General features: G+C 42.7%; 1 protein-coding gene across 1 annotated transcript in view; it reads right to left on the reverse strand.

Moving 5' to 3' along the window:
* RELN (reelin) overlaps positions 1-27,637 on the reverse strand; it is a 1,711,021-nt gene that overhangs the window by 509,275 nt on the left and 1,174,109 nt on the right. Inside the window, exon 23 of the mRNA XM_078679027.1 lies at positions 2,154-2,291. Within this exon, the coding sequence (XP_078535153.1) occupies positions 2,154-2,291 (138 nt within the window). The remainder of the gene's footprint in view (positions 1-2,153; positions 2,292-27,637) is intronic.

The following is a 27,637-nucleotide window of genomic DNA, read 5'->3' on the forward strand; positions in this document are numbered from 1 at the left end:
GACTTGAACGGATGACTGATAAAGTAAATATTTCTTGCAAGAGTGGATCAGCACATGTGTTTTAAACCAATAGGCTTTATATTACTTTTTTCATGCATTGGACCTGTTTGTGCTGTATGCTAGACCACGTATCCCTTTGAAGAAACATTCTTACAAATTCTGAACTGATTGATCGAAAATAAATTGATCTTAAAATTTCTGTTATATTTTTCGGATTTAAATGTTCTTCATATGTACGCCTTCTCTGAAGAAATATTTTCCCTCTGTTGATACAATCTTCATTTTATGATCTAATTAAGAGTGTGATGACTCCAGTCATACTTTTGTCACTGGTACAAGTAATTCCAAATAAATGTTGGTTAAATGATCCCTTTCGTTGGACCGTACTTTGTTATATGTTATAAGTTACCACCTCTACGCCGACGATACCCAATTATACTACAAGATCAAATCCCACAACGACATCCTTCACCTAAACGACACCCTGACTAAAGTACAAGCCTGGTTCTATCTCAACCATCTCAAACTGAACCCCAAAAAAACAGAAATCATTATTTTCACCCCCAAAAACAATACCCTTCCCATCCAAAACTGGATCGATGATATCAAAGCTCTCAATTGCTCCCTCTCCACCTCTAACTCTGTTAAATCCCTTGGCATCAGCATCGACCAGAATCTCAACCTCATCCCCCCACATTAAAAATGCCGCCAAAAGTGCTCTTTTCACCCTTCTCCACCTCAAGAAAATCAAACCTTTCATTCCAGCTGATGATTTCAAAATCGTTGTCCAATCGCTAGTCCTCTCCAGGATTGACTATGGTAACGCCACCCTTGCCGGCACCCCTAATACCCATCTTGCACCGATTAAATCTGTCCTCAATCTAGCTGCCCGACTTATCTCTGACTGTAAAAGATTTGACCACATATCGCCCGTCCTCAAAAATCTTAATTGGCTCCCAATTGAAGGAAGATCCTCTTACAAGATTGCCTGTATCACCCACAAAGCTCTTCACCAAAATACCCCCGTCTACCTTGCAACAAAACTTGATAAAGCAGGCTGCACCAGGTCCCTGAGAAGCACTAACTCCCTTCTCCTGATCCCACCCAGACTTAAATGTAAAAAAAACTCAATCTCGTGCATTCTCTGGTAATGCTCCTACCATTTGGAACTCACTCCCCAAAGACCTTCGCTGCAACCCCTCTTTCTCTCTTTTCAAAAAAGAACTCAAACTACTTCTCCACAACAAATATTGGGGTACCTAGCATCCACTCTTTCTACTCGTGTACCCCCACCTTGTCTGAATCCAACATTACCTCCCCTGTTAATTGTTTCCCCTATTTTTAATTTTTATCTGTCTCTCACTCCCCCCTTATCATATACTTATTGCAATACTGTATCCCTTTGCTAATTCTGCATATATTGCTATTTTATCTTATTGTGTCTAACTCTGTTGTAAAGCGCTCTGATACTCCAGGGTCGAGCAGCGCTATATAAAACCTTTGAAATAAATAAATAAATATGTTATACTTCAGCTCGCCTGAGGTTATTTGGATGCCCTATTCTTTCCAAGATAAAGACAACCGGACTCATCTAGATGACCCATTCATCATCGGTTCTTTGATGAGAACTGCCAGCAGATACCCAGATGTATATTTTCGAAGGTCGTTGAGTACTTCATGGGCGTCATTTAGGGGTCGCAGCTGTGACCTCTGGCTTTCCCTAGCCTTAGAGGTGGCAAAATTAGTGCCTAGAACACAGGGGCAGTTCTTCCTAATGGACGCTAGTTGGAGCGCCACTTGCCTGGTTTTCTGTTAATTATTTTAATTATACAAATAGTGGATAATATTATTCACTATCAATGTAACAGAAAATGGAGTACATTTGCTGGAATTTGACCCTATCTGGAAGCTAAGGTAAGTAAAAAATGCTGTTGAATGTATGTTTATACATGCTTGCGGGTGAGTCTGTTTATGTCCACGAGAGTGTGAATGTGTTAGAACGTGTAAGCATGTGTGTGTGAGTTAAAGTAAAGGTCAAATGGCATGCAATGTCACTTCCGCTACCACAGTGGAGTACTCATTGAATTACTTTATATTAGAAACCTGCGCACTCTGCCAAATTGTTGAAACAACTGAAATTGAGGTGCATGTACCTGCATACGCCATGATCACACCAGCCATGCCCATTGCACATGCTGGGACACTGCTGTCCAATGTAGATATTGTCCAACGCCCACTCGTCTTCTGTAGTGTAGTATCGCTGGCTCCAACGGAAGCGCGTCGCACTGGACCTTAAAACAGAAAGGAGCTGTGCATTTAGAGAATTGCTTGAAAACTATACAGAAAGAACAACTTCAAGAGGAAAGAAAGTACATATATTAGCAAAGTGAATATTCAACAATGTTATATAGTAGTGTGATATTTAATGAATGTAAATCTCTACTTTTTAGAGACTTTGTGTGAGTAAAGGCTGCTTGGTGACCAAATATGTAAATAGCCCTGGGACTGGTGTTGTTTTTCTGCTGGGCTGGCGGTGACTATGTTCTGTATTGATGGTGAGGCGCTGCATTCTGATGCCAACTTTTCTCCATTATGATGCCCGAGCCATAGTGCTGCATCTGCTTCCATGCAGGAAAAAACTCATTTGATTCTGGGCTACCACAGAGCAGTAAATTGTAGGGAAATGATTGGAAAGAGATTCTGCAAAACAATGATTGCCACATGGCCTTGGGTTGTCAAAGCTGGTGGAAGATCAAGCCGTGCTGTGCTTGGAATGAAATGTGTCTCCTAAATTCTCGTTTTCAAGGTCTGCTTGACAGGTAAGCCATCCGAAATATCCACTTTTCACAACCGCGGCAGCACATTTAGAAAGAAGAGGAGAGCTATGTGGTCGGCAGACAGCAAGATGAAATACACAGACTGCTCATGTAAGAACCAGCTGCTTACTACACAGGACGGATCACTGTTGAAGTTAAAAAGCAACAAAAAATGCATTCTACTGTAGCAATAACGTTTTAAATATCGGCCATTTATTTCTAAACAGAGAGTGGGAATGTGACATTATGTAATGGACATAGAGGAGACATATGAAGGGATGTACGTTTAGTTCGCAAATCATCCAGAGGTTATGAACAGAGCGGAGGTCCCGCCACACATGTAAAAGGGAGGCAGATCAGGAAAAGGGGAGGTTTAGGAAGGGGAGTGCCAAAGGTGCAGGCACGACAAAAAAGGAAGCTCAGATAGAAAACTGATGGATTTACTATTCATGCCTAACTTTCTCTTGTTCCCTTTATACACGTTCCAAAAATTGATGACTCAAGAGCATCCCTACACAAAGATACCACCCATTCCTTGCAAAGCCACTTCCACAACTTCCTAATACACACCACAGGGGCCAGTCACCAGCAGCTCCAGCTATGGTGCTATGGAGCAAGCCACCTCGTTGAAGGATATGCCTTTTATACGTACACTATATTTAACTTGTATAAAATTCAAATTGACTTAAACACATTCGTTCTTCTTGCTGGTTTTGGGCAGATTGGTATGTTATTCTAAACAAGTTTATGAGCTACACTGTTCACACATGCTTATATTAGACACTCTATAGGAGTGTCTAATATAAGTTCAGGAGGGCTGCAGGTGTTCCGGATATTGACATAAAATAAATAAACAAACAAGTCTAAATGAATTAATTTGCATAGCCAGCGTTAATTCTAAAGATCTGGCATGGATCAGTTCCCACTGCACATATGCTAGTCATCCATGTTCTAAATGTATGTTGCTAAGTAGCCAACTAGTGTATTCAACTACAAAGGGGTTCTCCAAAGTCGGTCCTGGAGGGCCGGATCCATGCCAGATTTACAAGACAACAACATTTATCTAAATGGGGATAAGTTAAAAACCTGGCATGGATCCGGCACTTTAGGACTTTGGAGGACTTTGGACAACCCTGACTTACAACATTTGCCCCGATACAAACTTTTAATTTTTCAGTAACTAAATCGACCAGTATTTGGGTAGAAGAACATACTTATTAAATTTACCTGACAAAGATGGTTTTAAAGTTGGAGAAATTACTGGCAAATAAGCACTTTTAATCTCGAAATTGGCATTAGAGTCCTATAAAAATCCTAATAAAACACAGTACGGTACGATAGTTGAAGACTGCTGCATGCTGGAGAATGTTGAACTCCTATCTAACCCCACCATGACCATCCCCCAACAACTGATGTCAGTACAAGGACCAAGGAGAGATAGGGAGGCCAAGAGATAGAAAGACATGCACAGAGGATGCAAGAAAAAGGGGGAAGAGATAAAGAGGTCAAAAGAACAGAGGGAAGCGCTCTGATACCTCTCAGGGTCTTGATCGCGCTATACAAAACTTTTTAAATAAATAAAGAGGCAAAGAAAGAAAGGAAGAGAGAAACACACAGAGAAAGAACAAAGAAGAAAGAGATAGAGATAAAAATGAGGGAAATAGGACAAAAAAGAGAAAGTAAATAAGTGAAAGGGTCAAAGAGAGAAAGAGGAAAAGAGACAGAGAAGACAGAGAGAGGAGTGACAGTAACTAGGATAAATACAAATATACTGTATCTCTACTTCTCAGACACAGAGAGGCAAGAAAAATACGAAACTGTTTTGGAAGGCCAAACGGAACAAGAATCTGGTGGATCACAGAGATCCTGAGAAGATTAAAAAGAGGGTAGATCTGGATTGTGAGTATCAGGTCTCTGTTGTGAGTTGTGACTGCATTACTTATTTTTCTTGTCACAACATCTAGACCACTTCCGTTTTCCTCAGCTATCTATTTTACAACTTCAGCAGAATAAACTCGTTTTGCTAAGCTGCGCCCACATGGCTTGGGAGTTTACACGGATTCCCTGGTGATTTTGAAATTGAAGTGATTTGTTTTATATTCTGCTTTCAGATTGTATTAATGGGCCTTAAGGCCATCTTTAGGGGATAAGATTCCGTCCTTTGGGGTTTGACAGGCCTGATAGCTTTCAATGCCGCCATTCCTCGGGCTTACTGATCAGGGATACAGTGATCATAGTCCATTAATTGCATATCTTTATGTCTCCCCAGATGTACTGTAAGTGCTGAAACTATGACTCCTTTACAATGCGTCTGTAAGTGATTTTCCATGTCCACCATGCCTCCTGGATTTTACTGGCTTCAATGCGTTATCGTACAAACGCAACATTTAAATTCTTTTCACTAAGCATGGATGAGGCACTATTGTCCTGAAGACGTGAACTAACAGAGGCAAATTCATGAATTCTATTAAAAACCAATCTGAATTCCAAATTAGTGAGTACATTGGACACAACAAATTAAGGCATTCCATAATCGTGAACAGGAAAGAAACGCCCTCCTTTAAGTGGTATCCATGCCTTCTCTCCTTGGTAACAAATCGTTCACATCTAAAGAAGGGACATGTGTGGTCTTATAAGTTAATCAACTATACAAATCAATGTGTACATTTTGACAGACAAATTAAATGCATGACTACCTACGGAGGCAGGTAAATATATTGCATGTGATATACCATATGATAATAGTATTTATTTATAAAGTTTTATATAGCGCGAACATGATCCCGAAAGATCATATCCTTTACAACAACCTAGCTCTACCTTGTACGGTATGCATATAATTGAATTTTAAATTACAGTTATACCTACCTGCCAAAGCAGGTATAGTTGGCGTTAAGAATAGTAAACATAATTAATGTACAATGCAGAAGTGTGTTGATGTAGTCGATGCAATATTATTTTAGGTCGCTATTAATGACAATTAATTATATGAATTCTATTTCAGATAGATCTCAACAAAAGAACTTTCTGGCAGTACTGATGCCCCTCGAAGTTCAGTTTTCGTAAAGTATTTCCGGCGCTCTTAAATTATGGGTTAACGTTGCTAAATTAGGTAGCATGAAAGTCCCTGCATTCTTAACAAACAAAAGGACAACTATATTACATTTGGATAATTTCCCAGCACAATATCCATTCTGTGAATTAGCAGCCCTCGTCTCTTTTTCAAATTGATCATGTTTTACCATTTGAAACATATCTTGCAGGAAAACATCTGTAATGTCTAGTTGGACACCTTTTTTATCTTTGAATGCTTAGATACCATTGAATTTCTTCATAGGAATGGGCTCTAAACACCAGGGTTCAGTTGATGCACATACATATCTCAACACCACTCAACTGGCAGTAGAGAATGAGGTTTGCCCTTAGAACATGAGGACTCCAACGAGGTGTCCTTTTCTGGGCCTTCACACACCTCTCAGTCTTTTGATGTGCTGCTCAAGATGAAAAATTGATTGACGAAAGGTGTCCTTGAAGATACCAAAAGTATGGCTCAGTCTCTGAGGCAGTTAATATTAATGCCACATATAATTGGGCCATTCATAAAGCCTTTTGGACTTACTAAATTTGATCTGAAATATAGCATATCTTTTCTATTGAGGAAGGTGTCATCCCATTATCGGAGGTAAGCGTCACATTTCTGTTAAACCACTTTTGAATTTAATTTCTTAATCAATTGGTCCTGGTGCTTATCCCTCAGATTGTACTTACTAATACATTTACAATAACATTGTCTCTAGGACCGGCTTTAGGGCAGTGCGACTGGTGCACCCGCACTGGGCGCTGACCTGTGAAAGGGGAACTGACCTCAGGGGAGGGTGCTGTCTTTAGCAATAGCATGATTGGAGAGATGAGGGGCTTTTTTGCCCCATGGTAGTGAGATAATCCAAGGAGGCAGTCATGGGGAGTGGTAGCACCAAAAATGGGCTGGACTCTTCCCATGAGGCACAGGGTCAAGACTGATTTGCATATGGGCATGTCTGAACTGGGGTGGTGTGGTGAGCAAAAAAATGATGGATTTAGGCCCAGATCTCTGTACTGGGGTGAATGTATGACATTGTTCTGCATTCTGTCCATCAACTGTTGCTTTTGCATTTGTCACCACGAGTGGGACGGGTATGCTCAGACGGAGTCCTGTGCTCTCCACGCCACTGGAGTCAAGCTATCCTGGCTGAAGATGGCTGATAGCCAGAAACCGGTCCTAGGATGCTTGATTCCGGTCCAGGGAAGACATGGCTTGGCAGTTCGGGCTGGACTGTTCTCATGAGGCACAGGGTCAAGACTGATTTGCATATGGCCATGTCTGAACTGGGGTGGTGGGGTGAGCAAAAAAAAGATGGATATAGGCCCAGATCTCTGTACTGGGGTGAACGTATGACATTGTTCTGCATTCTGTCCATCAACTGTTGTTTTTGCATGTTGCACTGGGCTCCGCCAGCACTAAAGCCAGACCTGATTGTCTCTGTATCACTAAATACTTGGGGGAAATGCCATTAAAAGGACAAACCATTGTCAGACCAGTGTAATGTTGCCCTTGCTCTAACCATGGAGGAAGACGATCCTCTTATTGACATGTTCGCTGCTCCAGCGTAACATCTCCACTGTGGAACGGGGAACAACCTTTACAACGCAACTTTTACAACGAACTACCATTACAACGAATTTTTTACAACGCAAAAACTTTTACAACGCATACCATTGCAACGCAGGATTTTACAACGCAAGTACCTTTATAACGCATACCATTACAACGTAAGTATTGGTAAGTATATAATTATTTTTAAAATATTATATGTTTGGGTTTTTGGGTAAAGGGGTATTTTTAGGGTTCAGGGTCAGTTTTCAGTTTTTGGGTAAAGGGGTATTTTTAGGGTTCAGGGTCAGTTATCAGTTTTTGAGTAAAGGGGTATTTTTAGGGTTCAGGGTCAGTTTTCAGTTTTTGGGTAAAGGGGTATTTTTAGGGTTCAGGGTCAGTTTTCAGTTTTTGGGTAAAGGGGTATTTTTAGGGTTCAGGGTCAGTTTTCAGTTTTTGGGTAAAGGGGTATTTTTAGGGTTCAGGGTCAGTTTTCAGTTTTTGGGTAAAGGGGTATTTTTAGGGTTCAGGGACAGTTTTGGGTTTTTGGGTAAAGGGGTATTTTTAGGGTTCAGGGACAGTTTGGGGTTTTTGGGTAAAGGGGTATTTTTAGGGTTCAGGGACAGTTTGGGGTTTTTGGGTAAAGGGGTATTTTTATGGTTCAGGGTCAGTTTTCAGTTTTTGGGTAAAGGGGTATTTTTAGGGTTCAGGGACAGTTTTGGGTTTTTGGGTAAAGGGGTATTTTTAGGGTTCAGGGACAGTTTGGGGTTTTTGGGTAAAGGGGTATTTTTAGGGTTCAGGGACAGTTTGGGGTTTTTGGGGTACAGGGTTAATTTGTAAAAATAAAATAAAATTATATTTAAATTAAATTAATTAAATGTAATTAAATATAAATTAATTATATTTTAATAATTTAAATGAATTTAAATAAAAAAAATATTTTTAGGGTTCAGGGTCAGTTTTGGGTTTTTGGGGTACAGGGTTAATTTGTAAAAATAAATTAAATTATATTTAAATTATATTTAAATTAAATTAATTAAATAAAATGAAATACAATTTAATTATATTTTAATAATTTAAAATAATTTATATTAAAAAAAATATTATATACTTACCAATATTTACGTTGTAATGGTATGCGTTGTAAAGGTACTTGCGTTGTAAAATCTTGCGTTGTAATGGTATACGTTGTAAAAGTTTTTGCGTTGTAAAAAAATCGTTGTAATGGTAGGCGTTGTAAAAGTATGCGTTGTAACGTCATACATCCCTGTGGAACTGGTCCGGGAGGAGAGGGCAAAAGGGCAAAACGTATACTGGAATTTACTACAGTTGCAGACCTGTAAATCATTCTTGCTTCACAGCACGGAAAAAAGAGCCTTATTCAATTATTTTCAATAGTCATATGAATATTGTAGTACCCATGTTATGCCAAGATTTTAATAACCATTTTTTGTTTTCAATAAACTTTACCCATGGCTACCAGGCCTGCAGTGATGTGGACTTTAATAACCACTACACAGTTTACATCCTTGGGAGACAACTGCATCATGTTTAGGAGTCACAGGTGAACTTCACATGAGCAATAGACTGCAGGAAAATAGATAACAGAAGGCACTATATAAATGTATACAAATGTAGTACTTCTTCTAGTAGACCTGTCTGTAAGGACAGCGCCACATGATGGTTGTAGGTAATTCCAGATACAAGTGTGGCCTGTTTCCTTGCCCCTAAAACTCCACCCGGCTCCTGGAAGCCAGGGTTCCTCAGTCAATTTAAACTTCTGCCCAGCATTCTTTCATGTCTAGAGCTATTGATATGCGTTCACTCCCCTGTGACTGTGCCTAAGCACTCCCTTGCCTCCCCGTGCCCTAGTGTCAATTTTCACCAGGGCTAGACATTGCATGGGTGTAATCATGGACATCATTTGGGATTAGTCAGGGGTCGTATCCGTGACCTCTAGCTTGCTGCCTGCTACTCCTGACACTTCCTTAGAGACCTTTGAGAAGGTTTTGGTGATGTTGGGTTCTTGATCTTGCACCTGAGCCGCGTGCTTCCTTATATGTTTCTTGCAGTCATGCCGAGTCATTCTGAAATCCTTGAGGTGCTCATAGGTGATATTTGTGGTATTTAGCTTCTTGCATCCTCTTCCAGTGTTTGATCTTTCTAGCTGCTAATTACATGCTTCTAAAAGAGAGATATTTTCTTATCATTCTGTCATCATTTTATTTATGCGCACCTAGAGCCAAATCATAGGGCCTCATGGACGAAATTTCAATTTGCAAAAAGTGGTCGCAAGCTGCGTACCAACTTTGTGAGAATGGAAAATAATTTTGCAAACTAACCTATATACTACTAGGTAGGTTTGCACAATTCTGAATCGTAGTGGGTTGCAATCCATCCTACCTCATCACTATCCACGAGGGACATTGGAAAATGAGACTCACTGCGATTGGATGCCATGCCTGTTATTGTAATTTAATAAAGCAAACTTTTTTGTTATTTTTTAAATGCATGAAAGCTTTTTTTTTTTATAAGTTTATTTGAGAATTGGCAGTAGTCCCCCAGACCACTGCTGACTCCCCACAAACCTTATTTTTTACAATCACAAATGACAATGGTTTCAAAGGGACCCCTTCCCTTTTGTGCGGTTGCAAAATATTGATACATACTGTTAGACCTGGCATCTTTGGCATGGTTTCCCCCTACCTTTTTGCCTCTACCTCCTGTATTTTTGATGCTGTGCTGGATTTCGCTTTTGCTGGTTTAGAGGCTTTGGGCACTTTGACACTGCTGTTCAGTGTCAAAGTGCTCCCGGTGTAAATTGTTATTATGATTGGTTATCCATGATTGGCATATTTGCGTCACCCAGAATTCCCTAGTAAAGTGCACTGAGTGTGCCAGGGCTGGTGATAACAAATGCTACTAGTAGGCCTGCAGCACTGATTGTGCCACCCACATGAGTAGCCCTAAAATGATGTCTCAGGCCTGCCACCGCAGTGCCTGTGTGCAGTCTGTGAACTGCCATGTCCTCCTGGTCAGTGTCCCCACTGGCCAGGCCTAACCCTTCCCTTTCTGTACACATTGGTCACCCCTATGGAAGGGCCAAGGTACCCCCTTGGGCAGGGTGCAGTGTATGTGAAAGGTAGAGCATGTACTTGTGCAGGTGACATGCTCTGGTAGTGAATTACAGCCATTTTCGTTTTTCACTATTGAATGGCTATCTTGCACCATAGGCTATCATGGGGGATGCTGGCTACAGTGGCTACCAGCATATCTTCCCATAGGAGCAAGATATAACATGAAAGTCTGATATCCCTGAACTCAGAATTTAATAACACATCTTTTAGGAAAGATTGTTTTTAAATCCTGTGTTTGAAAACAGCACTTTTAGAAAGTTGCTGTTCTCTTGTCTGACCTTTCTGTGTGCCTTGGCCTGTTTGTGAATTGACTGTCTGGTTTGTGAGGGACAGGGCCTGGGTGGCTCCCAGAGTCTGAGTGGGCCGTCCATGGGAGGGCTGAATAGCTCCATCTGCATCTAGAGTAGTGGGAGGGGGTAGCACCTGGGCCTGAATAGGGCTGTGCCTGCCTTCCACAATGCTGACTCCACCTCCTGCTGGACGGCTGACGGCCCTGCCCCTCTCTCTGAAAGGAAAGGAGAGGCCAGGAAAACAAAGTGCTCAAGGAACACCCACAACTGGTTCAGACCGGGCTCAGAGCCCTCCTGCACAAAGGGATCAAAGACTTTTAGGGGTATAAGTACAGGACCCCTGACTACAGAAAATTAGATCATCCTGGAATCAAGAAGGAACCTCTGCCAAGGAGAAAGCTGAAACTGAAGAAGGAAGACTGTACTGCTGTTGCTCTGCTGGACTGACCTGCTGTTGCTTTGCTGCCAAGGAGAGGGGAAGGACTTTGCTTTGTGCTGTGTCCCCTTGCTTGAAGGAATCTCCAAGGGCCTGAGAAGAGCTGGCTCCCTGTTAAGAAGTCGCAGGAACAAAAGGACTTCACCCCCAGCTTCCCCGAACTCTGCTGAGAGAGTTCTGTCCTTCCTAGAGTGCTTGGACCAGTTGTGGTGCCTCTGAAATTTGTACCTGTGTTGGGAAGCTGGAAACCAAGCTTTTAAAGACTTTCTGCAAATTTTGTCGCATCACTTGCTTGCGAAGCGCATCCCCGTCAGTGCGAGGAAATTCCCGCCGGTACGAAGGCCGAGAACGTCGCAGCGCCTATTGCCGCTGCCAGAGTCGTCGCATCCTTCGTTTGCGGGATGCACCAGACCGGTGCGGGAAGATTACCATCTCTGCGAGTGTCGTCGGAGAGACTGTCGTCGCTGGGTGAGATCTTTACACCACTTGCTAGCGAACCGCATCACGTCGCTGCGAGTGTCGTCGCAGTGCCATCGCATCAAGGAGCTGCAAGAGGAAGATAACCGCTGGTCCACGCATCGTCGCCCCAGAGATCGTCGCAGCCCCAAAGATCATCGCATCGTGCCTTTGCAAGCTTTTTCACTACGGAACCTCCACACCGGAATCCATACAAGGTACCGCATCCCTCCCCATACAGACCGGAGTCACCGCACCACGCCCGCTACATCCAGCTGGGCTGTAGCATCGCCTCCCCAGGGTCTCAGGAGTGACGCATCGCTTGTTTTCCAATGCACCAGTTTCTGTTTTGGAACTTTGTCGCATTTAAAGGTACTGTTGGCTAAACGTGACGCAACTGTGAACTTTCCACGCAACTGTGGATTATTTTATTGCAACCTTAAGAACACTTTTGAAACCATATTCTTGAACTGTGTATGTTGGATTTTTATCGTTTTGTCTTGTGTAGTTTAGATTAAATACCTTTATTTTTCTAAACTGTTGTGGAGTCGGTTTGTGGTGTTTTCACTGTGTTACTGTGAGCGTTGGTACAAATACTTTACACATTGCCTTTGATAAGCCTTGACTGCTCGTGCCAAGCTACCAAGGTGGTGAGCAGGGGTTATCTATAGAGTGTATCCTCCTTACCCTGACTAGAAGCAAGGGTCCCTATTTGGACAGTGGTACCTACCTCTGCCAACTAGAGACCCCCAGTTCTAACACATACCATAACGAATCACTATATGCAAGGGACGCCATGAACGTGCACCTTCCGAATAGCGATTTGTTATGCATTTGTAAAACCATTTTGCGACTCGGTAACATGCTTCCTGATATGTTTCTTGCAGTCCTGCCGCACCTTTCTGAAATCCTTGAGGTGCTTATAGGTGATATTTGGGGTATTTACCTTCTTGCATCCTCTACCAGTGTTTGATCTTTCTAGCTGCTAATTATATGCTTTTAAAAAAGAGATTTTTTTTTATCATTCTGTCATCATTTTATTTATTCGCACCTAGAGCCAAAATCATAGGGCCTCATGGACGAAATTTCAAGTTGCAAAAAGTGGTCGCAAGCTGCGTACCAACTTTGTGAGAATGGAAAATTATTTTGCAAACTAACCTAAGTACTAATAGGTAGGTTTGCACAATTCTGAATCATAGTGGGTGGCAATCCATCCTACCTCATCACTATCCACAAGGAACATTAGAAAATGAGACTCACTGTGATTGGATGCCATGCCTGTTATTGTAATTTAATAAAGCAAACTTTTTTGTTCTTTTTTAAATGCATGAAAGCTTTATTTTTTTTCAAAGTTTATTTGAGAATTGGCAGTAGTCCCCCAGACCACTGCTTACTCCCCACAAACCTTATTTTTTACAATCAAACATGGTAATGGGTCCAAAGGGACCCCTTCCCTTTTGTACGGTTGCAAAATATTGATACATACCATAACGAATCACTATATGCAAGGGACGCCATGAACGTGCACCTTCCGAATAGCGATTCGTTATGCATTTCTAAAACCATTTTGCCATTCGGTAACACGTTACCAAATTGCAAAATAGGTTTAGTAGATTTAATAAAAACATTTTGGAATCACAAGCTTTGTACATCCGGCCTATATTTATTTTTGCACCAGCACTTATGTGCAGAGGGCTGCCACGTGCCTGGTTCATCACTCTGTTGTGGCTGAGCTGTGATGTGTACAGAACAGGAGCTATACTGGAACCAGCACAATCTGCTGTAAAAGGAGTGATTTATTGATAAACTGGTACACGGCTGCCTCCCACTCCTTTGCACCGGTCCAAAACAGAATCATAATACGGCCCTTCGAGCTCAGCTTCCTTATACTTCATTTTGTGATTTCTTGCTGCCAAGTTCAGCTCATAAGGTGTTCCGACGCTCTACTCCTGGTTGTAAACTGCCATAATAACCCTATGTGACATTGTGCTTTTTGTGATTTCCCATGTGGGAAGTATTTGAGTTGCTTAAAAAAGCAGAGATCATTTTTTCAGCAGTAACCAGGTGAAAGCTGGAGCTACTAATGTTTAAACCAGGGGTGCCCAATGTAGGTCCAGAAGGACTAGAGAAATGCCATATTTGCACAATAGCCACATGAGATACATTTTCGTGCACTGAATGTAAGTGAAACTCCTCAGTGGTCAGCCAGAAAACCTGGCACAGTTCCTGCCCTCTTCGACCTAGGTAAAACCCCACTGGTTTAATCCCATCACATTGATAACCCTAGTGATATTTACCACAGCTACAGGTACATAAAACCTGGCAGTGGACTCGTCTGTCATGCTGATGCTCCCATCTCATCTCTGGACTGTAGTAGACTTTACATCACTGAGGCAAGGCCAGGTGGGCTCCAAAATGAGGCAAAATGCGACAGTAGATTGCTTGTATTAAAGACTTTGTTTTCTTAACATGATTAGTAAATGCGATCCCCTGGAAATCAAATGTCGATCTAATTGCATTTAATAACTTCCCAGCTTCTGTAATTCCATTTTCACTAAAATGCCCATCCGACCACTGGGTGTTGATCAGCGCACAGAGGCAGCATGCAACAGCTGTTTGCTTCTCATTATGCTCTGCTCTGATGTAAATGTCTTCACATAAAACTGAAATAAATTTTCATCAGTGTAACAAATGCTCAATTCATGTACCATACAATTTTCTGAGAGCAGATGCCCACGTTTAATATTTTTAATCCACGCTTCTCCCTTTTATGGTCTTCCAGGGAACACGTCCTGGGTAATGAGTTTCTTTATGGCGTCTGTTCTGGGGCTGTGTTTTTCCACGCATCGGAACGGAAAGGTTAGAAAAACAGGGCATTTTTGCTTTGTAACACGTCCCACGCTTCGAATTATCTTGCGAGTATGCACAAATCATGTTGTTGAGGAAAACGTGCACAGAGAGGTACTTCAAATTAAAGGAAATTATCTTATAAAAATTACAGAGTGTGACCTGAGGGCTAGAGCAGTCGAATTCCAAGCTGGGGAACCGGGTTGTGTCTCGGCAGGGACGCTCAACATCCTGTGATTCTGGTCAAATCACTTAATCTCCCCGTGCCTAACAAAAACAGAACGGGTCTGTCTACTGTAACGCAACTGGTGCTCATGTAAAGCGCCCTGATGCTTTCTAGTCGAGTTCGCGCTACATAAAACAAAAACAAAAAAATAAACAGTTCCCAAAATCTGAAGGCCCGATTTACAACTTGTTTGCGGTCCTGTATTCAATTTTGCGGGACAAAAAGCCCTTTTGGACTTTTGCATATGTCATTTACGTTTACGTATTCAGACAGATGTTAGCAATATATAATGTTTACCAGTAAGGAGGATTTTTAGCAGTGGACAGGAATTAGGAAGGTAATAACATTAATAAAGCCTTAACTTGGTGTGTAGTCATATACATTTCAAGTAATGCATGTTAAAGCATAATTCCAATTAAAAAAAAATCGATGGAGAATGCCCAAATACCTTTACCCAAACCCCCATATTACACTGTGGTGTAGGAGCTTGGACCATTACTATATACATGTTACACAGTGCCCCTGTCTTCCATTACCTCTTTTGGTTTTCACACACATTTTTATGCTGATAATATTCAGGTTTGTTTCTCACTGTCTAAGTTTCCTGCTTCTCTCCAGGCTCGTCATTATGCCTGCTTCTCTGCCACTGAAAAGTGAATGACATCACGCATTGTCATATTTAATCCGTTTAACCCCTTCAGTGCTGATGACAAAGCCAGCTCGTCATGGGCGTTACCTGCGCTACGCGGATGACGAGCTGGCTTTGTCACAAACCGCGCGATTTTCAAATTTCAGCGCACAGCGGGAAAACCCGCCAGAGCGGTAGAGGTTAAGACAGATGTAATGTTTTTCCTACTATAAATTACATCTTAGTTCCCCTTTCTATTTGTTTCCTCCCTATTCCAATACACCCCCTGAGACTTCTCATAACTTTTGACTTTCTGACCTTTTACTTTTCTGAAACAAATCTCAATGGCCTGCTGAACATGCTGTTTTCAACTGTTCAATGTTAAAAAACAATCCTGCCTTTTCTTCCATTCTCTGCTCTCAAACTTCTAATTCAGTCTCACTTCAGCTTTACTTCAGCTTCAATCGATTCTTCACTTGTCTGCTCCTAGTTTATTTTGACTTTTAATTTATAACCACACTACGCCTTATTTCGCCTGGCTACATTGGTTACCTCGCGTATTATCTGTGTATTGTTTTCAAATGTCTTGCTCCACTTCACTTATGCTATTTACTTCATGTTTGTCAAACTCTCAAGCACCGATGTTTGGCAAACTAGGATCTCCTGGTATATCCTCCTCTTCCTTGTAGTCCTTCCCGTTTTAGGTCTTACTTAGCTGGGCCCAAAACTCTGGAGTTACTTTCGGATTTCTGTGATACTCTCCACTTCTCTGACAGTGATTAAATCATGCATCTAAACGCATCAGTAAAACTAGATTTTCCCTGATGGAGAGCCCTCCGAGGAACTGTTTTTGCTTGGGTGTCACAACGTTCTTGTTTTGCTTGGGTGTCACTTTCCAGGCTGAACACTGTGTTTCTGTGTGTTTTGATAAAAGTACTATAAGTTGGCGAATAAAGAGATAATTTCGTTCCCAGGAACAATATTGTTAAGGCGCATAAATAGAAATTAAAGTGGTTATGAAAAATTACAATGAACTTACTTCTGCGAACTGTCTGTCCTGCAGACAGCTCACACAAGTTTTCATGATAACTGATCAGCATTGTTGCAAAGCGTGAAAGAGTAGTAAATGTACTCAATACATGCATCAGACAAAACCTCATATCAGATTCATTACTTAGCAATTGATAGTTGTTAGACCTGGCATTTTTTGGCATGATTACCCCTGACTTTGTGCCTCTACCTCCTCCATTTTTGATGCTTTGGGCACTTTGCCACTGTTGATCAGTGTCAAAGTGCAATAATTGGTTGCTCATGATTGGTATGTTTGCCTTACTAGTAAAGTCCCTAGTAAAGTGCACTATGTGTGCCAGGGCTAGTAATGCAAATGCTACTAGTGGGTCTGCAGCAGTAATTGTGCCACCCACACCAGTAGCCTTAAAGAGAGAACTCAGACCTGCCACTGCAGTGCCCGCACGCAGTTTGTTGAACTGCCTTGTTGTCATGACAAGTGCACCCACTTGCCAGGCCTTACCATTCCCTTTTTATGCACATCAGACACCTCTATGGTAGGTCCAGGGTACCCCCTGGGCAGGGTGCAGTGTATGTGAAAGGTAGGACACGTACTGAGGTGTGTACCATTTCATGACAGCGAAATACTCTCCATTTCGTTTTTCACTGTTGAAAGGCCATCTTACCCATAGGACAGAATGAGGAGGCCATGTAATATGTTTCCAGCCTATCTTCCCATAGGCTTAAGATGGAGAGGTGAAGTTTAGTATGCCTGAACTCACAATGTAATAACACATCTTTTTATGAAGGTGTTTTTTGCATGGTGGGTTTAGAAAACACACTTTTAGAAGTAGCTGGTTTTTTGTGTTATAACATTTCTGTGTGTCTTTGCCTCGTTGTGGATTGACTGTCTGGATTTCAATGTGATAGGATCTGGGAATTGTCTTGACCCAGGGGAGGAAGTGAGACAGCCACAGACTGACCTGCATCTGGAGTGTAGGGGGGAGGAGTAGCCCCTGGAGGTGAAGAGGCCTGGGCTGCCGCCATAAAACAATGGCTCCATCTCCTGCTGAGTGATTGAGGATCCAGACCCCCACTAATCAAAGGAAGAATGTGTCACTGGCAGGGAGAAACCCATAACTGGTTTGGACAGGGGTCAAGGCCCCCTGAACACAAAGACTTCAAAGACATCTAGGGGTATAACTATGAGAGTTGAAGCCCCTGAAAATTGGAATGGAACTGATCAAGACTGAAAGGATTGAAACTACTTTGTGGTCAAGAGGAACCTCTGCCAAGGAAGGAACAGCTGAAGAGTAAGAAGAAAAGGACTAACCCTTGCTGTGTGTTCTGGGGCTGGCCAGCAGTTTGCTGCTTTTACCAAGGAGAGGCTAAAGGGACTTTGCTGTGTGCTGTGTCCCCCTGCTTGAAAGGACTTTGCTGTGTGCTTTGTCCTGAAGTAACTTATCCCCAAGGTCCCGAGGAGAGCTGGCTCCCTGTTGTGGAAACTCAGGAACACAAAAGTTTCCAGGTGTGTCTCAGCGACGCTGTGTGCATGTGCTTTTTGCAGCCTGAGACCCTCGTAAGAATTGCCCTGTGATTGTGGGCACCAGGAGTCCAAGTGAGTCTCAGCGACGCTGTGTGCGTGTGCTTTATGCATCCTGAGACCTTTGTGAGGATTGCCCTGTGATCGTGTGCACCCGGAACTCAAGTGTGTCTCAGCGACGCTGTGTGTGTGTGCTTTTTGCAGCCTGAGACCCTTGTAAGAATTGCCTGTGATCGTGGGCACCAGGAGTCCAAGTAAGTCTCAGCGACACTGTGTGCGTGTGCTTTGTGCAGCCTGAGACCTTCGTGAGGATCGTCCTGATATCCTGTGCACCCGGAATCCAAGTGTGTGTCAGCAACGCTGGGTGCATGTGCTTCGTGCAGCCTGAGACATTTGTGAGGATTGCCCTGTGACCGTGCACCCACGGAGCTCATGTGAGTCCCAGCGACCTTGTGTGCGTGTGTCCTGTGGCAGCCTGAGATCTTAGTCATTGCCATCGGCCCGGACCGGCATCCCCAGAGGAGATGTGCCACCAGTCCGAGCCTGCCTTTTGCAGAGTGGAGCTACACTTTGTGTTACATTATACCAGTTTTGGGGGCATAGTTTGGCAGAAGCTGGCCGCCAGTCAGCAGGAGTGACCTGGAGACCGTCTCGAGCACAGTGATCAGTGCTGGAGTACATTATTTTGGTATTACGAACTGCCTGATTGTGCATTACGCATTTCATCATTTTGGTATTACAAACTGCCCGATTGTTGCATTACGCATTGCATTATTTCTGCATAACGAACTACCTGATTGTTGCACTTCGAATTGCATTATTTTGGCATTACGAACTGCCTGATTGTTGCATAATGAACTGCATTAGGTTTACATTGCGAAGTGCCTGATTCTTGCATTACGAACTGCATTGCATTAGGACTGCATTGGATCATCTAGAATTGCTCATTAATACTGCAAGACCCTACAAGGGCTTGCTGGCTAAATAACCGGCCCGGTGAAATATTACAAATACGCATATGTTGGATTTTTATCGTGTGGTCTCAATGTATTTTTTTTATATAAAAATATAATTGTTTTTATGAAACTCATGTGGAGCCCATTTGTGGTGTCATCATTGGGTTACTGAGAGCGGGGTTGCAAATACTTTACACATTAAACTTGGAGATAAGCCTGGCTGCTCATGCCAAGCTACCGAGGGGATGAGCAGGGGCTATCTGAGAAGGTGTCCGTCCTTTCCCTGATTAAAAGCAAAGGTCCCTATTTGGCCTAAGGTACCTACCTTAGCCAACTAGAGACTCCCAGTTCTAACAATAGTCAAACTCATCACAGCTATTCCTAGCTTAGCACTTGAAACATGACTGAATTGAGGTGTTGGCTGTGGGAACCTTTGCACCATGTGTTGCCTGTAGCGGGATGCTCACCGGGACCATAGCTGGACAAGCTGCCCACCATGCACAGTTAAACTGATAATGTGTGCTCATCTTGACGACCCGCATTGTGTTCTTTGATGCCTTTAATTATGTTCAGCTTGCCGAAGTTCGGCCTGCTTTACTACCTCAATGAATCATACGCAATAAAATGCAGACATTATATTTCTCCTGTACTGCGAGGTGGAGGACTTTGGAAAAAAAGACGAACAGACTCAAGCAATTTTTTGCTACAGTTTCAACAGTGGGAGTCTGGACGTTTGCAAATACTATTAAAGACAATGCTGTGAGTTTGAATAATGACTGGTATATACCTCTTTCAAGTTACAACCCGACTAAGAGGCTCAAGGTGAGTGTTTGGCAGTATCAACACATTGGGACATTTAAATTTGACTAGAACTGACTTAGAATATTTGCAATGGGGAAGCGTATTGGGACATCATCCGCACGCCCTATCACTAGTAGCATTGACAGCATGCTACAAAGGGTGGTTAGCATTGCATCAGGCGAGATCGAACTGACTGAGCGCTGGTTGTCCCTGGGTAGTGAGGGCCTACTGAACAGTCCCCCTCTAGAGGGGCCATAACCGACCTTGAACCTGTTACTGTATTGTATTCCTCACAGCATCAGAAGAGGATTGGCTCTAATAATACTTCACTAGCGAGTGGGAGCCCAAGAGGGCATGACACAGACGAGTCTCAGTTAAACATGGACACCCCAACAACTGAGGGAATCCCAGCTGTTAAACGCAAGAGGAAGAGTGGGAAACCTGTATGCACCAAAAGGAAACAACCCCCACGAACTGGCTCCTCTAGCACTTGCTTGTCTGCATGGATGCAGTCACCTTTGAGCACCGGTATTTATGATGCAGCGTTAAATGGAAAGTTGCGCTGCTCCATCTGCACACAGAGTGAGGTGGCATCTGGCTATGGGGGTTTTGAGGACGCCTTTATTAATATTGTTACTGACACGGAGTCCAAGTGAATTGATGAGCTGTCAGACACAATACTTATGATGGAGCAAGGATTCGCATATTACGCGACTTGCTTGAATTCATGAACCTCGAGTAATATGTAACAAAGTAATCCAACCTGTTTGTCTTACTAAATTTCCCTTTTATTTGACATTTGGGTGTCCTAGCGAGGCTTGCCTATGTGTTTACTAACTCAATAACTCTTGTCCCTAAAAATGGCCGCTGCTTGGCGGGTTTTCTTCTGCGCATGCGTTAGTCACACTCACGTGACGTGACGTGACGTATTTGCAGTTCTGGTGGGAACTTTTGCGCTTGCGCAATTGCAACTAATATGGATGCTTGGTATCCTCACATGGTGAAGCTTGCACTGATGTTTTCGTGTTGTAGTTTATTTGCACTAAACCTTAATGCAAATAGTTTATATTAAGTAAGGGGTATGGAGTAGCTATTCATGGTATACAGTGTAATCATTTATTTCTATGTTTTAATTTGTTTTCGCTTACTTTTCATGTGTCGCAACTCATGGGCCTGGGAGGGAAGAAAACCCCATCTTGAAAATCTCTACTGCGCATTTCACCCTGGCAGAGGGAAGACAACCTTGAACAGTGGAACTCAGCCAGCTGGCAGCCACAGTCAAGATGCTCCTGAGAAAGTGACCTGCGACCCAGCAGGATGGAGCTAAAATGTTCTGCAAAAGTTACATTTGTATAAGTTTCATTGTATTCTGTAGAGTATCTCATGGGAACCCCAAATTCAATAGGCGGTTCCAGAGTATGTAAATGTGAGCTTGTAGAAATGAAATATGATTGGTGTGTTGACCTATCCTACTTGTGGACCAATCGAAATTGGGGATTCTGACACTTGCAAAATTGTGGGGGGGGGGGGGTACACTGACCTGAAAACAGTATAACTAGCCTAGGTTTAGCTAGAGAATTTGTCCGACTTGTCCGAATAGCTGACCTGTCACTGACCCAATGCACTCAATAGGTGACTTGATACAGAGGGCTGCGGAGCACTCTGTCCGATAAATTCCATAGACTCAAGGGTTTTGTTGAGAAACCTTAAGTGCTGGCGGAGCACTTTGCTGGAGAGTTCGATAACCCAATCGGGGTTCTGGCCAATAGCTGCAGAGAGGGTGGAGCGCAGGCGTTTCTTCCAAACTGCGGGTGCTGGTCTTATCCTGGTGGTCCTGTCCTGATCCTAATCTGGGTTTCCTGTCCTGTCCTGGGGTGTCCATTCTGCACCTGCTGTCCTACTGATGACGGGTTTCCTTTGGGGTCCCTCCTGTTCTTAACTGACCTGTGGCCAGGGTTGGTCTTCACACCATTTTAGGTAAATATAGTGCTGAAACTCTATACTGCACCTTTCTATTTTTCTGTCTTTTGCTTCAATAAAGAGATATCTTTGCATATATTGATTTTCCATGCTTTTTCGCAAACCACTGAATGAAAAGCTCATACGTTATCATCGTTATTCTAGCATGTTCCATTTTTCTACCCATCCTTTGAGTACATTTCCTTTTCAGGTCATGCTATACTGATGTTCTTTGTATTTTACCCATCTTTTAGTTGATTCAAGTAATTGCACCAGTTTATTAGTACGGTCTATTTTCACCTCACCTGTAGTTCCTCTTCATGGGGAAATATTTTACTGTGAAGTCTCTAGTATGCTCTTTATTCTTCCCGTCCTTTAGTCTGAAATTATTTGCCTTGCTGTTTCCTCATTCTCACCTTACTGTATGACTCATAAATGATCAGCTTGATATATTTCCTTTATGGATATGTACTCTTCGTTATCTTGGTTATTGATTGTTTACTTGTCATAAATCTAATACTTTCTGAAACTGATTCTGAAATCTAGATAAAATCTTTAAAACTTCCCCGGAGTCTGTGGTCTTTTAGAAAATACAGAAGGATAAAAAGTTGGTATTGGTTTTGTTAGCCTTTTTTCACAGCTAGCTCCCTAATTCATCGTGGTCATTAGGTACCCGTGACGGTGGATTGGTAAGTCGGGTACAATAGAAATATATAGGAAGGAACTGGGGTACTGGTAGTAGAGCGTAAGGTTACCTGACTAATGAATATGGTAAATTGAAATCTATGGGCCCGATACGTATATGGTAAAAGTGTTGGTTGGGTGACCTGCGCACTCTATCACTTACATCTCTTTAACACACTTATGAAAAAGCTTAGTCAACCACTGAAAACAGAACAAATCATGGCTGCCCTGGGGTAAGGGCCCACTGTGATCCTTAGCACCTCTCTTATTGCTAACCAACCCCCTGTCGCTACCTCTATCACCACCTCTTCTCCCACTGGGCCTTTGGCTGGCAGCACATGCAGTACATGTAGACATGTTAGGGAATGTTTTCAACCTACGGCGAGTGCAGCACCAACCCTTCTCCCCAATAGTAATGGTTCATCATCAACAGATGAGTCAGTCACAAATGTGCTCTCTAACTTTACTCCAGGCTGTATTAATAGATCAGATGGTGAACAACCAAAGCGAATGCCAGGCAAATCAAGTGGCAATGCATCCAACACTTTGATCTAAAATTTCTGATGCCAAACTCAGATGGTTTGGGCTTACCACCGGCCTCTTGCCCCTATGTGCTGGTGCTAGCAGGTGCACCAACTCTTAAGAGGGACCAGAGGGAGACCTGGGTTGATCTACGCAGTAAATGCATGGATTGGCTATCAAAGAACAGGAAGTTCAAGGCGTTAGACATGAACAAGATCATTATGGTACGCAGAGTTGGGTGGTTTGGTGTCTCTCATAAGAATATAGAATGAGACTGTATTGTGATCAATTTTCGCAGGCCAAACTATGGTAAGATCCCTATTGAGAGCCCAAGAGACCACAACAACTAACAATACTAATATTTGTTCATTATCATTGGGCTACTTTTATAAACAGAACCCTGGTCCTTCTATAAATGAGCCTCCCTTCCCGACTGTACACAATAGGTTTCTATCTTTGTCCGAATTGGACACCCAGTATTGACTACTGTCATCAATAGAGCTTCTCGGCACTGTTCACATGTTTGCATCTCCCCCGCCTGCAACTGAGACCCATGACCCTGACACTCCAACTAAGGTTTCTGCCAGTCCAGATTTGAGTATTTTGAGCTGGAATGTGGCCGGCCTTCAGTCTAAAATACATCAACCGGACTGACTAAAACTGGTGAGACCGCAGAATATCCTCATGTTTCAAGAGACATGGGCATCCCAAGAACTATCAATCGATGGATTTCAATGTTTCAATATTGTAGCCCAAACCCTAAATTTGGACGACCCTTGGGAGCCTATCGATCTGGGTAAAAATTGCTGCAGGAGGTTGCGTTAAGGCCCTATGTACTAAAAATGACAAGCTCCAATCTGTATTGTATAAAAGGGGTGTTTCTCTTTACTTAATTAACTTCTACAACAATGACTTCCACTCAACACCAAATGGAAACTTCACAAACCTATTCGAATTCGTAGCCACCCTACAGCAATGCAATGGTCTCAATAAAACAGTTGGTATTTGTTTGGGAGGTGACTTTAGCGCTAGGTTACCCTGTACTAGGACCAGTGAATGGCCTTGTAGTAGTGGACAAATCTGCTGCAGGGGTGAGGAAGGTGAGGAATTAATGGAACATTTGAATAATCATAACCTAATCAATGTTATGGACATTGCTGCAGTAACAACTGATAATAACCCCCCTGAGCCGACATTTAGAGGGAGGGGTAGTGCTTCCACCATTGATTATGTTTTTATTTACCCCCGCCCTAGAGGATTATTTATTGAAAGCTGACATCATCGCTACAACTCACAGTGATCACAATCCGATCAAAACAGTGCTGAGATTGTCTCCAGGCCAATTTTCAATAACGAATGTGGTGCCAGGAACATATCACTCCCCACAAACAATTTAAGACTGGTCTGGCGGGGTCGTAATAATACAGACCTGTTCGGTATGATGGCAAAGGACAATCCGAGCCCTATTGACTCTTGTCTGTTAGCACAGAATCCTTACCCTGAGGTAAGTAATGTTTTTGCTAAACTTTGTGAGGCCATCAAATCCTTACTATCGAAACCCACCACTGCTGTGCACCACGTACCCAGATGGTTTAACCGTGAGTGCTCGGGGGCTAATAGCTAGTTACACAAGGCCCTGTTGACCAGTCTGAGGTGCATCCCACTTGTTCAATTGTTAAGGCAGAAGTATAATCTAGCGACTGCTAAAAGGAAGGAAGAAATATTAAACGATCACTGGAATGCACTTGTCATGCGGCCAGCCAAAAGAATGGGAACTCATTCTGGCTGCAGTTAAGGATTTGAGGTCAACGGGACAGTTACTATCCCCAATAAGCTGCAACATAACAAGTGAAACATGGGAAGCCCAACTAGGATTTTAATATTGTTGTCTGAGGTAGAGGAAGCTATCCACCAGAGTGTGGGTAATAAAGCCCTGGGTCCTGATGGGTTACCCATCGATCTACTTAAGTACAAACCTGATTTTTGGGCGCCGCCTCTCTTAAACATTTTTAATAACTTAACCAATGCCCTGCTACCAAGCTCATGGTCAACAAGCATTATTGTTCCAATTTTTAAAAAGGGTGATCGCTCCTAACCCAGTTACTACAGACCGATTTCCTTGATAGATAACACCCTGGAAATCTTAAGCAGAGTTTTATACAACAAGATCCTAATATAGACCTAGGAAGACCATATTTTAGAACCATGCCAACTAGGATTTAGGGGTAAAGTAGGCACAAACCAACAATGCCTAAACCTTAATTTAATCATTTGGAAACATACCATAGCACAGCGATCGCCAATATATTTGGCTTTTATGGACCTGACCTCTGCTTTTGATTTCGTTAATAGGTCATGCTTATGGTCCATTCTCTTAGAATATGGCCTGGACGAGGCATTGGTGCATTTTCTGGCCTACCTACATAAAGATTTGAATGCCGGGGTTAGGATCAATGGTGGGGGTGAGGTTTCCAATGACATCAAAGTATGTAGAGGGGTCAGGCAGGGGTGCGACTTGACATTCTTCTTTTTATCATTTATATTAACAATTTGCGCAAATCATTGACCACAATCACTAATGATGTTCCCAGAGTCAACAGCAAAATTTGCTGTGTTATTATATGCGGTTGACGCGGTTTTAATGGGCCGCACACCTAATGCCCTACGCACTTTAGTGCATGGATTTGTTGAATTTATGGCCAGTCTAGATCTGTGTACCAATTTTAAAGAAATCGTTCATAATGTCTTGCGGGCCGAGAAAACATTCCCTAAATTCCATATCTGTGGGTAATCAAATATTAAAATGCACTAACACTTTTCCTTAACTTGGGTTGGTCTTTGCTGCGAACGGCACCTGGTCTGAACATATGGTGCATTGTAAGAACAAGTTCTCAAAGGCCACCAATTCCATCCTTAGTCTTTCTCGACCAAAGAGGACAGGGGCCATTTTAGCGATCTTAATTTTTTTTAAATCCCAATGTATACCTACAGCTACCTATGGCGCAGAGGTTTGGAATACCGCTAAAAGCTACAGCATCCAGCAGGAGGAAAACAGATTCTGTCGGAAACTATTGGGCACACCAATCTCCACCCCCCAGTACGTTTGCCATAGCAATCTGGCTCGCCATTTAGAAAAATCCAGCAGCGTCCCTCACAAGAGAAATAATAGATGATTGCATTAACTTTGAGAAGGGGAATTGATATTCTATAGCTTGCCGCAGTGAGTCAGTGCCTAAGTCGCATTAATTATGGCAGGGTCTTTTCTAGTCTTAATGCAACTGAGACTGTACATAGAAAGGCCCTTAGGGCGGCACTATACACACTTTGTAACAAGGAAAGAGTAGAGAGGGAATTTAAAAAATCAACAGTTGCAAATGTAATGACCATTACGCCCACCTCGTATCTCCTGGTTAGTTATCTTTGAATATCCATATGTCATTGGAAGAAGGGACTCCTTTTCCGTTTGAGAGCCAGCACTGTTAAATTCTTGCTCTGTTTCCCCCTTGGGTACAGCGCAAACCTTGATTCTCTGCCTGGCCCGTGCGACGGTCAGAGTGGTCAAACAATGTTAAAAAAAAAAAATTCTTAAGTCTCTTAATACCGTTATTTAAAAAAAATCTAACTATCCACTTAGTAGATGCACATAGGAGCATATTCATATTGGAAGATGATGGGTTAGCTATTCGTGTTGGTACCTTTTTGAGAATTGCTGTACGAGGTCGTAAAACTATGTGCAACCAGTGAATCCCGCCTCGAAATGTGCGGGCTCCGCTAGAAAGTTGCTGTAGGTGTCTCTTTTAATATTGTGCTCTTGTGGATAATTTTATTGAAATTGTTTTATTGTGAACATGAATTTGTGCTTTTAATTTTTCGTACGTGATTGTGCTTTTATAGATATGGTCCTATCAAATCATTTTTGATTTGATTTGACTAGTATATACGTCCAGACCAAGGATTCCAATGTTTCTCTTTGTGTTAATTGCTGGTTTTTATTTTTATATTTTTTTAATACTTTATTCAGTTTTACAACATATACCAACAGAAAGAGAGGGGAGAGAAACAAAGATATATATATATATATATATATATATATATATATATATATATATAGGGGAAACAAAAATGCAACAAAATACAAAATATTTGTCAAAATCAGAGGGAAATTACCTGGCCACCAATTCACATTACCTCATCGTCCCTCCCTCGCTTCCCTTACTTACAAAATTGAGGCATCCCTGCCTCACCAGACACCCGTACCCACGTGATTTGTCACGTGGGGACTATATATAGCCCCCAGCCCCCTCATACCTCCTGTTCTTTTTTGTCTCACCATTATGAGACGCGCGTCCCACGCGCTGGCCGTTTTGCGGAGCTGCGGTCATTCTTCACGTTCTGAGGGCTTCGCCCTCGCTTTTTGCTGCCTGCTGGGTCTGGCTGTGCCGGCCTGGAGTACGCGAGCCTTCCTCACCGCGTTGCAGGAGTTGCGGTGCACTCTTCGGCGGCTGGGCGAACAGGTTCCGGGTGACGGAGTCACCGGCCCTGAGTGGCTGGGGCTGTAGTTCCGGTTCTGGAGGCCGGAATAGGGGACGGCGGCTGTCGGATGTGCTGATGATCCTCGGCTGGCTGTTTCTGATGCCCAATTACAGTAGGGGCCTCGTAAGAGGCCGTTTTTATTTCTTTTTTGTCATATACTGATTG

Source organism: Lissotriton helveticus, chromosome 1_1 (assembly GCF_964261635.1).
Source record: "Lissotriton helveticus chromosome 1_1, aLisHel1.1, whole genome shotgun sequence".
Lineage (NCBI taxonomy): Eukaryota > Metazoa > Chordata > Amphibia > Caudata > Salamandridae > Lissotriton > Lissotriton helveticus.